Here is a 13251-nt window from a genome sequence, read left to right as displayed (position 1 = left end):
TGTTACTTAAGTTGTTGTTTATATTCATTTATAGAAAATACATTCTAAACTTCATAAGTGCATGTGAATTCAGTTGAATGTTACATATTTTTTTAACAGTTTACTGTTGGTTCTGCTTTATGTTCCACTCATCACCACATATTAAAAATAAATAACAAATGTGCAAGAGAGAATAAACATATTTACTGGTATACACCTGTAACAAACAAACTGTAAAGTTGTTCTCAAAGGACCATTGTGAAGGCAAATATTGTATGATCACAAATTTAATGACTAGCTTCCATCAACTTGCACTATTATGTAACAAAAGATGAACAGCAACAAAGGAATCTCATCAGAATGGAATAATGTTTCTTTTAATATTATACAACAAAGGTTAATTCAACATAAACAGACACAGTCACATGCTAACTTTGATAGGTTTACATAACAAATGTGTTTGTTCTTCAATAGCCTGCTGTGTACAAGTGTTTGTTAGAATAAGGCAACACAAATAATTCATTCAGTGGCACCCTTTGCTAAATTGCCAATTATCAATAACATTTACTACCACTACCTATTTAAAATTGCAATAGCTATGTGGAAGAGTGGTATATGCAGTGGTAATAAATACTGAATATGTACTTGTGACTTCTGCTAAGTACAATAAACAGTAGAAAGAATCGCTGATGTGATATTGAACAGTGACATCTGTTATGGTAATCATCCAGTGTCAGAAACTTGTTGAAATATTGTCAGGAAAATAAACTTGAGTAATGAAGAACAACAGTGGCTTGAATAACAATATCCAACATCAGAATCCCCTAATTTTGTTGTGGCTGTTTCCAATAAAAACACTAGAAAATACATTTAGTTTTCCAACTAAAAACACAAGCTGTAGTTTCCAACTAATGCACATACTAGTAAAACACTGGAGTTTTTGATGGCTAAAAATGAAGGACTTATAAAATTTCACAGCATGATGTAATTAAGGATGGGGAAGTGAGTTTAAAAGTACTGTCATTTTCTTGCAGAAATGTCAGTGGAGTTCTGTAACACAATAAATATCATTTGAAATAATTTTATAGTGGAATCAAAATGGTGATTTGTTGCTTGAGTAAGTTGTCAGCAATAAATCTACAGTTTTGTTTGCTTACATTTTTTGTGATCCCTTTTTGTGGATTTTAAATACCTAGTTTTTAATTATCTGCTATGTTGACTTTTTTAATGCACAGCAATGAGAAAATAACTGTTTAGAGTGAGACACGACCCCTACTAGGCACGTATAAAATTATTCCAGTAGAAAAACAAGCCTTTCGAATAAAACAGGTGTGTTTAAAAAATCTCTTTAAATAAAGATTTGTGTCTTTTGAAGTAATTATTTATCAAAGTTTTAGGTAAACTTTTTAATGTGAGTCCAATATAAAAGCAGCCACTCAGAACAACGTTGCATCTGTTATGTACTTACAACTACATAAAGCATCTTTCACTGAAAAATGATTAATTTTTAAGTAAGTCATGGACATTCACAGCATTCCATATAGCATATCTGTCTATGTTGTGCTTCAAAATGCTGAGTCGATTTTGCTGTAGTTTTGTGTAACAATAACATGAATAAACATAATGCGATTAAGTAGGCAAATTTTAATTTTGTCTCAACAATCATGAAATCATGTATTTTGCTTATTATCAGTCTTTTGGTGGTCCAATCTATTTACATGAAAGGTGGTGTTTCAAGAATGAGTCTACTTTTAAAGTTGTTTTTTTTTTCCAAATAATTAGAGATCAGTAAAAGGCTTAATAAAGATATCCTAATACAACAGGTGGTACTGTTTTAGAGTAAGGCTGTGTTCTTAAATTAAGATGATTTTTATAACTTTATGGTCATTGATTTTTGGTTCTATGTCTTTTTTATAACTTTATGGTCATTGATTTTTGGTTCTATGTCTAAAGTAAAATTGTTTTTAAAAGATGTATTTTGTAAACTTGGGAGGACTTTTTATTATTTTCAGTGAATCCAGTTTCCAATTTTTTGCAATATAGTATACAAAACAGTTATTTCTCATAATTATGTCTCCACAGAGAGGTGTACTGTATTTCAAGATGGCTGGTATGGGTATTAAAACTTTTATTAAAATAAATAGAGAACAATGTTTCAACCTTCTTAGGTCTTCAGGTTAACAAAAAGAGTTTTAATACCCATACCAGCCATCTTGAGATACATTTTTACTTCACGTGGGTTTCTCATCATCATGAGAGAGATATAGTTTTTCTGTTGTTTCATCTTCTTTCAAACCCTTTTCAGTCGACTGCCATACCAACATATCTTGGCAGATTATCTTGAAAGTTGGTAGGGTCATACTTTGGTCCAGTACGTCCAGTCAGTAGTTTCATTTTTTTTATTTAGGCTTTTTTAAGGGGTCAGATGTCAAACAACTCAAAAATATATATTTTGAACTCTTGTGTGGTTATATTTACAGCAGTCTAGAAGACAACTGGCACAAATTTAAATATTCATGAGCTCAACACAGTGACAAACAAAAATAGCTAGATTTGCTCATTTCAAATCTTTTTGGACAGTAAGAGATCCAAAAACGCATAATTTAGAGATATTTCTGATCATTTACTAAGGCATATTTTGACCAATTTACATGGCATCTGGTACAAAGATATTTTTGTACAGGTCCCAAACATTAACAAACAAAAAATTGTGAAATTGCCCATTTTTAGTAATTATAAAATGGGTTAAGATGCCACAAAAAAGCATAACTTTAGAGTTGTATGATCAGTTGCAGGTTTCGTGGTTTTTGTTTTATTATATCCCACAAAACAATTTTCTGCCTAGAAACTCTAGGTAAAGATTTAGTAAACCACTCTGTAAAAGGACAAACAACCTGCAATTTTGTGAAGAAATCTGGACTTTAACTGCCAGACTCCAGTTATAGTTTGCTACAGCAAAGTGTTTTGTTTTTTTAAGTTCCCTAAAACTATTTTAAATTTACGAGTATATTCTCTGTTACACTAACTCTTGATGCAGTGATTCTTTATAGACTTAAGAGATTATGTTTTTATTCTTTCGGTTACAGTAGCTCTTTCTGTATAGATTTAACAGACTGTTTTTATTCTTCAGGTTACAGTAGCTCTTTCTTTACAGACCTAACATATGTTTTTATTCTTTAGGTTACAGTAGCTCTTTCTGTATAGTTTTAACTAACTTCTTATTCTTCAGGTTACAGTAGCTATTTCTTTACAGGCTTAACAAATTATGTTTTGTTCTTTAGGTTACAGTAGCTCTTGTTGCTATGGTTGGTGTGATTGTTTACAGAATATCCATTCAAACTGTTCTGTACTTCACATTGAATGGCAATCAGACACTTATCAGCATGGTATCTCTCACTACCTCAGTCACAGCTGCACTGTTGAACCTTGTGTGCATCATGACCTTTAACCTGGTTGGTCACTTAAATAAGAAAAGTTAGGGATAAGAAATTCACCTATTTCTAGTTGTGTAAAATGTAATTTTTATGGCTTTATTCAAGATGATATGGATCAAATACCTGCTTGTAGTGGTATGTGTGTGTGTGTTTATATATATATATACATATGTATCAAGTTCCTGTTTATAGTGGTATGTGTGTATATATACATATTTATAGTGGTATGTAAGCATATTAGTTTTGTTGTTTATTTATTTATTTTTTACTTCGATTTCTTAATGAATAAAAGGAAATGTTATATGTATTTATGTGTAATTTTTTAAGGCTATTTCTTGTTTTCTGTTCAGCTGTAAATAATGTAAGGATTTTTTTTATGTTTGTATTTTCAAGAATGAAATTAATATAGCTTGGAATTTTTTCATGAATGCACCAAAATAATCATAAGAAAATCTTTATACTTTGCATGCTAGTTAAATTATTAAAATAATGACAAAACCTCAGTATTTAAGTTCAGATGCAAGTAACACTACTATATATTTGTTTTGTAAGATCTTCAGTAGTACTTTTCAGTTTTGGCCATTTCAGGCCATGGGAGCATTATAATATGACAGTCAATCCCTACTATTCATTGGTAAAAGAGTAGCCTCAGGTGTGGCTATGGGTGATGATAACTAACTGCCTTCCCTCTAGTCTTACACTGCTAAATTAAGGACTTCTAGTACAGATAGCCTTTGTGTAGCTTTGTGCAAACTTCAAAACAGACCAAACCAAATAACTTTTCAATTTTTTTTATAATCACACCTGTCATCTTTTAATGGTGAAATACCGGGCACAGGAATTAGTGTATGTTAATTATGTATTTGTTCTTTTACCTTTGGGCTGAGCATGTATGTGAGTTTGGATTAGAAAAACTTTATTTAAACACCAAACATTACAAACCAGAGTAAAAAAATCAAAAGAGAATGAACACTGAACCAGGGATAAAATTACCATATTCATATCACACTGATATCTGACACATTTTAGTATTGTTTCATTATTTGTATGTTAGGCCTAGTGGTCAGTGTGCTGAACTCTGAACCTGGGGGTTTATGGTTCTAATCCTGTTGCAGCAAAAATGCTCTTCAACCTTGGGATTATGGGAATGTTGTAAAAGTGATTGTCAAATCCTGCTATTTGATTAGAGTAACCCAAGAATTGGCAATAGGTGCCATTTCATAGTCTTATCAGTTTAAAGTTAGGAATGGCTAGTGTACTATTGTTTCTGAAACAACTGACTAACTGTTAACCTTTTCTAGATTTATAGAAGAATTGCCACCTTCCTTACTGAATTGGGTAAGTTTTACCTGTTTCTAATTTTGGCAATTCCAAATGGACATAGGTTATTTTGTTCATCATTTAAAATAACAAAATGTAACCAGAATCTGACTGCAAAAGTTTTTATCCCTATTTATTTTAGTGCCAGATAAATACTGTTACAGTCATACAAAGTTTATCAGAATAATTTATACATCTTGAAAAAACATATACATTTTATTGGTGAATGAACCCAAATTATGCACATTTATCAAAATAGAACTTATTTCTTTAAAAAATTAATTTATGCCACATTATTCATGTTATCTAAATTTTTAATTAACTTTTCTGTTTGTACAGAATGTAATAAAATAACATTAGAAAGTAATTATACATAAGTATATTAAACATTACTAACAGCACACTTTCTTATCACTTTACCAGTCTTAGTTTTATTATTGTTCAAGTCTGAATGTTTTGTTGAATAAACTAGTGGATCAGTATGAAACACAGTAAAGTATATTTAGTTGTAATACCATATAGTCTTGTGATCAAAGTAGTGAAAACTGTTCACATTTCTAACAAATATATACAGCAATACATGAAAAATCGTATAGTATTTAAATAAATATACTTATGATAGTTTTAAGGTTATTTGTAACTTTTAATTTGGTATGTATTTGATTTAATGACAGCTCATGATGAAGAAGAGTAAATATCATACAGTGTACTGGGATACTGAAAAGGAAAATTTGTAAATATACATTTTAGAGGCTCTAAAGGCAATGCAAGCACAATATGCAAACAGTGCCATGGATATAGTATTTTTAGTTTTTACATAAACATTAACATATTAATATGTAACTCAGATTGCCATCCTCAATTTTACCATCCTTTCTTGATTAGAAATACTTTTCCATTGTATTTGATATTTAGCATATAACAGACTTGTACATTCTACTAACAGCTTGCAACATCTTGTGTAGATATGCATAATAAATTCAGAAATATAGTGAACATTCCATCTGTAATATGGCATTCGTCCAATAAACTGACCCCATGCATTTTATGTTAAGGATATATGTGTGTTTTAACATAATTTTTTATAACTTCAAGGCTTGTGTATGAAGGCTACTAATAAAATAAAATTTAAAATATAAATTCCATTTTGAAATAAAAATATGAGATAAAATCATGTTAAAATTAATAATAAAACATCTCTTATTAATGCAGCCAGTTTTTGTAGAGATATTACATAAATTGGCTTCACTACTGTATCTTATATATTTTAAAATTGTCAAAGAGTACTGAAAATGTCTCTTTAAAATGTATAAAAACTACCATAAAAAGATATTTCCACTGTAAAACTAGAATGTAAAGCTCTTTTTTTCTGTTGCAATATGGAATGAAGTTAATCGTTTGGATTTAAAGATTAACATGTGTTTGCTAATTTCATGAAAACTAGTGTATCTGGACCACAAGTGTCTTGATTAACAGTCATTGGTATCCTACTTCTGACAACAATAACAACAAAGAAAATGGTGGAAGCTAAGATAAGGCTTAACATTTATTTAGATCATAGACAAATTAAGAAGAAAATGGAAAATTTGTCTTCAATTCTTATGATTTGTATTTTATTATGACTTCCTCTCCCTCAATACAAAAATATTTGGCCATAGTATTTCTAATTGTGCAAAAGTACATTGCAGAAATATCTCTGCTCCATGTGACAGCAGCAGAGTAACTTAAAAGCTGGACCTGAACCAGACATAGAAAGTTTGATATTTATCACTATGGAAAGTAATGAATTTTGTAAATAAGAAATAATACACTTTCAGACAGCAAGATATTTATACACTAAAGATTTGATTTGAAGAATAGAACTTAATGTTTCACCTAAGAGCTCTAAACATCTCTGATGTTAAATGACAAGTTTAATAGTATTATCAATTGGATATCATTAGTGTTAAGGTACAGTTTATCAAACAAACAGTTTTTATTTAAGTCAACCTTTTTCTGTATGTTAATATTCGTTTTGTAAAATAGTTAATACTGTTGTGAAATATTGTACATAGAAATACATCACACTCAGACTGAATAGTAAAATAGTTTGATTTTGAAGATGTACATGTTGAAGTTTGTCATCAGTTTTTTATATTACATTCTTCAAAGGAAGGTGACTAATTTGAGTTAAAATATGAAATGTAGTAGTTTACAAAGTAAAAAAAGATCCACAGTGAACTCAAATTAAATGGTACAAAAAGACAGCTAATAATACATAGTCATAAAAACTAACATTTTAAGTTGTTTTGTAGACCAACTTATCACTGTTGATAGAAGTGCTTAAGAATCATGCATAACATGATTTCTGAAACATTTTAATATCTGTATGTGTAGGTTGAAGTAGATGTTTAAATTATTCGAGCAATGTGCTAAACTTGTGTTTACCTTTATGTGTTTATTTTTTTCTACTTTTGTTGGTTTTTAGTTTTTAATACAAAGATATTATTACAATTCATATGTAAGAAAAATCTGTCTTAAGCAATAAAAAACTTGTAACACCACAAAAATGAATATTCCCTTTCAAATTCAGATTCTAGGTAAGTAATCAAATATTGAAGCACATTATTTTTGTTTATTTATAAATAAACTTAGCATTATGAGGGCTCTTTATTTATAAATATTGCAGATTATATTTATGTCTAAACTGAATAATATAATTTATTGATGTACCAATCTAAATATAACAAGTTTTCATTTTAAATAAAACAAAGTCTGTACAGGTTCTGTATGTGTCATGAAATTTGTGGAAAGTCAAGATAAAATGTTTTATAGAACTTGAAAAATCAGAGAATTTTCATGAATTTCAAATAGAGGACAAGCTTCTTTCAGAAAGTGCATGTTGTATAATTATAGCATATGATCGTGTTACATTTTCTTCCCCCCATTTTCGTGTAGCAGTGGGTAATTCAGACTGTGGTAGTGTGGAAATTGGTTTCTTATAGATATTTTTGTTGTTGTTGTTGTTGTTATTCTTTTAATCGTGATTGCAAAATAGAATGTGAAATGATTTTGTGTTGTTTTTCAAGTTATTCAATCAGCTGATCAAAACAGGCTACATTTATGTAGTTGACATATTGTGTAACAAGGCTTATTTTACAAATTATAATTATCCAGCCACTTTACAGTTTTGGACGAAGTTAGTCCCAGCCCTTAGATGGTAATCAGTTGTTTTGATAAAACATTTTCCTAAATGGCACATACTTACTTGGTGAATTGTGCTGATTGGCACTTAAGGTCTAGTGCAGCATGACAGAAGATGCTGGAAATGAATTTTCAGATGACCCCTTAACCCTTAAACAAAGTATTGGTTAGCACGTAATATCTAGGTGAGAAAAAGAAACAAACTTACATGTTATTTTGACAGAGCTAAAATGTTTTTTCCATTGATTGTGTTTACAGTGAATTAAATGGTCATGGAAAATTTAATAATAACTTATTGAAATGCCATAGAATTCTTTATTTTTTCAAAATATCCTAAACTTTTACTTCTTCCCCCCAATGACACAGCAGTATGTCTGCAAACTTACATTGCTAGAAACTAGGTTTTGATACTGGTGGTGGGCAGAGCACAGGTAACTCATTGTGTAGCTTTGTGCATAATTTCCCACAAACTCGTGATTTTACTTTTGAAATTTTGGGAGACTTGAAAATGTAAAAGGACAATCAAGTAAGTGTCAATAGTTTATCAATACAGAATTGACTTTTTTAGATTTTATTTTTATCTTTAAGTTACATGTGAAGACAGCTGTTTATGTTAAAATTTATCTTTTGATGCAACAGGTTTGTTGGGTATCCAGGACATTACAATTCATTGTTTGGATATCAACAAGAGGAAGCATTTATAACATTGTCAGTTTTTTTGTTACATAAAAGTTCAGCTGTTAAACTGTTCTTTAAAAAACATTTTTTTTGTACACAGTTTATTCATAGTACTGTATAATAATTCCAAAACATACTAACATCTGTTGACACAGTAGCTATTTCTCAATCTCCAGTGTCATTAGCTGCCCAGTTCAGTGGTTCTTTGAAGACATATTATCAGCTGGTATGTGGAATACTTCTGTTACTCTCCTAACTTGTTGCTTACATGATATGACCGATTCCTCTTCTGATGGTTTTCCACTACTTCCTGTGGATTTTTTACCACATCTGCTAGGTTTTCACTAGAAATGAGTATTTTCCTCAGTCATATACTCTTTTATTTCCAGGGTCCCTTTATTTTTCATGGTATACCATTCTGGGGTGAGTGCTTCTGAGGCAGGTATGCTTTTTCTTTTCAACTTCATACTCGCAACTACTTTCATTATAATTACTACCACCAGTATGCAACAGGTTCTGTCAAAATGAGGTGCCCTGTAAGATCATTTAGGCACCTACCAGATGATATTATCTTATTATGGATTGCCACTCATGGACATTCATGAAAACAGCTGATGAGAATCTTACTATTCTTCATGTTGAATAAATTGTGATCGGTTTGCTTTGAAAAAAATGTAGTGAATTTGATTCACCAATTGCAAAGTTTCCAAAGCTCCATTTTTCAGGACTCCCCAGTGCATTTTAGCACCCCAGGCTTTATTAGTGGAGCTTGAGAATCTGTGGTAGACAAGAGGCTTTTCCACCAAAGTTTTTGAGTGTGTTCAACCACTCTTGGAGAAGAGGGCAAAGTCAGGGGTCCTCCTTCTAGGGTTCCTGGATGTTTTTTTCATATTTCAGTAAGAGTGGCTCCAGTCTTCCTGGGAACCAACTCATAATTTTGGTTCATATTTTGCAAACAGTTATCCAGTTGGGGAGTGCAAAACCCTTCTCTTTGATCAGTGCCAGTTTCAGTTATCATTCATGGAAGTTAGTTCACTATATTGTAATTCTGAAACCAAAGCAGTTCCATCCTAAGTCCTTGGTTGAGTGTAGGTTCCACATAATTCGAGGGTTAAGAAGAATACACCTTACCCACTTGGTTAGGGACTGAGAATGAATGTTCATAATTCCAAACCAGATGAGTCCTGTTCCTTTGTTGAGTATGGCATACGGGATCCCATCATTCCGAGCCTCAGATGTTACCTTTTGGAGTCGTTCAGGTGGAGAAGAGAATCTGTCCACTTAAGTATTGCTTACTTTCTTGTCATTGTTCTGATGGTGCCGAATGCAACATTCTGTGGTTACAGTATATATATATACATATAATATTGTGGTCTAACAGCCATTGCCAGCAACATGGGATATAGGTACTACAACCCCATAATTCCAACCCTGAGTCATAGAATCTTGGCTGTCTGGTCAGGGGTGGCCTACCTGATTATTACTCATATTCTGTTCTGCCTTTGATATAGGAACTAAGCTCCAAGTGAAGAGCATATCTGTTCTGGAGGTAGGGTGTAATTTCCACACTCTTTTACCATTTTTTTCTCTTGGTACATTCCTGTTCTGTACAAATGCTTTGTTTGTGGATCAAGCCTGCATTGCCAACTACACTTTTATCAATGTGAGATTCTAGCTGTAGTGTTGGTGGATGGTAAGTATTATTGGAAACCATTTTCAGTTTAAGAAAAATGCTAACTTTTATTTTTAGATAATTTCAGAAAATAAGCCTCCTTGAGGCTTCTAATTTCCCAGTAATCTTGTAATTTTTAAGAAACTAAATCTGGAATGTAATTGCCACTTTTCTGTTTTTTAAGTCATAATAAATAGCATGTTGCTGTTTTCTTTGTTTGCAGTTATTATTTATAAAATCCTACTTTTTTATATACTTTTGCACTACTAAAATAATTGAGACAACTTGTCATTTTCAGACTTTCATTTATATCTCCTGGTAATATTGAAACATGAATGTTTTAAAGTGTCTTTAAAGTTGATATAGTCATGTGAAGATTGTATGCAAAAATGGTGGTCAGTTAGCAAAAATGGCCATTAACTTCATTATTTTCTAAATATGTATACTTTATCAATATGTATATGCTCAATCTGAAGAAACCTGGTTAGACAATGTTTTGCTCAATAACATAATAGCAATCAACCAAATAACTATAAGAAGTCCTGCATTTGCACTGATATTTGGGACCTGAAGTCATAAATTCATGGCAAAAAAACATGAAATCTTGATTTTTATTCAAAGTACACTTCTTGTTGGCTGGCAAAAAATAGCATTATTTAACCCTTTTTCTGTAGACAACTTTTTCTGTGCGTGCCTCAAGGTTTTGATGAGTTACATTCAAAAGTTGATTATACTATTTTCTTTTTATGATATACTGATAAATAAACCCTGAAAACATAGCTCATAATCCATGTTTTAATAGTATACAAGTTTAAAGATTTTACTTTCAGAAGGCAATATTTAAAATAGAAAAACTAGAATTTTCTAGTGTAAGAATTGTAACATTTTTTCTCTAGGCTTTTTCTTCTTTAATTTATTTACCACCCCTCCAAGAAGTAAAAAATGAAATTTAATGTAAATCACTTATTATGATATAATTTTGCTTAGGCATACTATAATTTTCATAACCTTTAATATTACTTGGTCTCGGAGACATGAAATCAAATCCATCTTGCAACACCCATCTGTGATGCCCTCTTTATTAGAAATTACCAATAACTGTTTAAGCCACTCAATAAGGTGTTACTTAAAAACCAATAGAAAGCCATGGTTTTCATCTGTCAAGTGATTTATCATATTGCAATGTTTTCTGTAAATATAATTCCATATTTTGCTTTCAATTCAACCTTGATTACCATGGGAAATTCAATGTGTAAAAATAAGAATCTCTTGAGATCAGTTAGGTTAGATTAAGTAAAATAAGTACTTCTGTTACTACTAATAATAACAAGCCTGGTTTGGCCAGGTGGGTTAAGGCGTTCGACTCACAATCTGAGGGTTGCAGGTTCAAATCCCTGTTACACCAAACATGCTCACCCTTTCAGCTGTTGTGACATTATAATGTGACGGTCAATCCCACTATTCGTTGGTAAAAGAGTAGCCCAAGAATTGGTGGTGGGTGGTGATGACTAGCTGTCCTTTCCCTCTAGTTTTGCACTGCTAAATTAGGGACAGTTAGTGCAGATAGCCCTTGTGCACAAAATTAAAAAAAAACACCAAAAACACAAACAAAGAAAAAACTAACAATAATAATATTTTAAAAAATTGTTCATGAGTAGCTCGTGCATTATGGAATTCAAAAGCATAACAAGAGCTGCATATTTGTCATATGATTTACAACTTATTAAGGCATGAATAGTAATTAGTCAGGGGTTATAAAGGCAATAAAACAATAAAATTTAACAATGTATATACATACACACACTATTATGATCATAAAACTATTTAGTATAAACCTAAGTAGTTTAATATCACAATTTAAATTCCTTCCAGACAGTGTTTCTTTACTGCTTCAGGGGTTACACCAGTGACAAGGCTTTAGGTTTAAATATTACACGAAAAAAGTCAGACATTTTTTAGTCTAAGAAAAGTATTTTTAATCTAAACATGGAAATCAACACTCAGACTAGTATACAGAAACTCTCTATTTATATATCTATACATATGTAAGTATTCACAGATACATTTTTAGTAAAAATACTCCATTAAAAAATATAATCTTTGGTGTGCAAAAAACTTTTTATGTTTACATAAAGCCTGCCAAATGATGTGAATATATCGTAATACTTTAACAAGCACAGAATAATTATTAGGTCAGTTCCTGGGATTGAGCCTGTTGTGAGAAAGTTAAACTATGAAGAATCAATCTCTGCACAGTTTTTCATGTTAGACACACATATTCTTTAAATTTTTAGGTTTGAAACTTTATTTTTTTGGACCATTTGGTCCTGAACAAGTTATGAGTACTCTTGCTCACCAACTTATATCTTATTGTACTTTTCAGTCTTGTGTTCTTTCTTAGATATTTTATAAAGTGGTATTGCCACAATAATTTTGAAACTGATTTTCTACATTTCCTTCAAGTGTGGAACAGGATGGTGTTTGTTTGAACTCTCTTTGCAGTTATCTATAATTGTGGTAGGGAAGCAGTTCGTTAACGCGTGGTGGAAATGGGTGTTCTGTAAGATTTTTAGTTTAAATAGATATTTATTGTAATAATTGCATGTAAGAGCATTTTCTATGACAGTTGGCTCATTTTGAGACTTACGAACTGTGTTGTAGTTTTTTTGCAAAAAGTCATTTTGATGTTTTCAAGATTTGAAGTTCATTAATGTTCAGTCAAACATGTAATAAGTCAGATTGTATGTAAAATTACATTATTTATACATTCATGTCAGCAACAAAACCTGTTTTTATTTTAGAACTAGGTAAAAATATTTTTGTATTTATCAAGATGGCTGTTACGGCTTTACAAGAAATGGTCAGTGTGTAAAAAGGGTGAGTGTGTTCATGTAAACCATGCACCCACTCAGTGGGAGAGTGACTACAACTTAATAAACCAAGAACAAATTGGTCTTTTTGGTGTATATCTGAAAATGAGTAAGG

At 31.1% G+C, this 13251-nt stretch overlaps 1 protein-coding gene across 8 annotated transcripts in view; it reads left to right on the top strand.

Moving 5' to 3' along the window:
* LOC143252862 (anoctamin-2-like) overlaps nucleotides 1-13251 on the top strand; it is a 47819-nt gene that overhangs the window by 20183 nt on the left and 14385 nt on the right. For 4 of the 8 annotated variants that reach the window (XM_076505651.1, XM_076505653.1, XM_076505652.1 and 1 more), the window contains 2 exons: nucleotides 3261-3431; nucleotides 4715-4751. In XM_076505651.1, coding sequence (XP_076361766.1) covers nucleotides 3261-3431; nucleotides 4715-4751 — 208 coding nt within the window. Of the gene's footprint in view, nucleotides 1-3260; nucleotides 3432-4714; nucleotides 4752-12729; nucleotides 12827-13251 lie in introns of all 8 variants that reach the window. The other 4 variants (XM_076505646.1, XM_076505645.1, XM_076505647.1 and 1 more) reach the window with 1 other exon arrangement.

Source organism: Tachypleus tridentatus, chromosome 6, assembly GCF_004210375.1.
Source record: "Tachypleus tridentatus isolate NWPU-2018 chromosome 6, ASM421037v1, whole genome shotgun sequence".
In the NCBI taxonomy this organism is placed as follows: domain Eukaryota; kingdom Metazoa; phylum Arthropoda; class Merostomata; order Xiphosura; family Limulidae; genus Tachypleus; species Tachypleus tridentatus.
The sequence above is the reverse complement of the archived record's forward strand: the minus strand, read 5'-3'. Positions and strand labels throughout refer to the sequence as shown.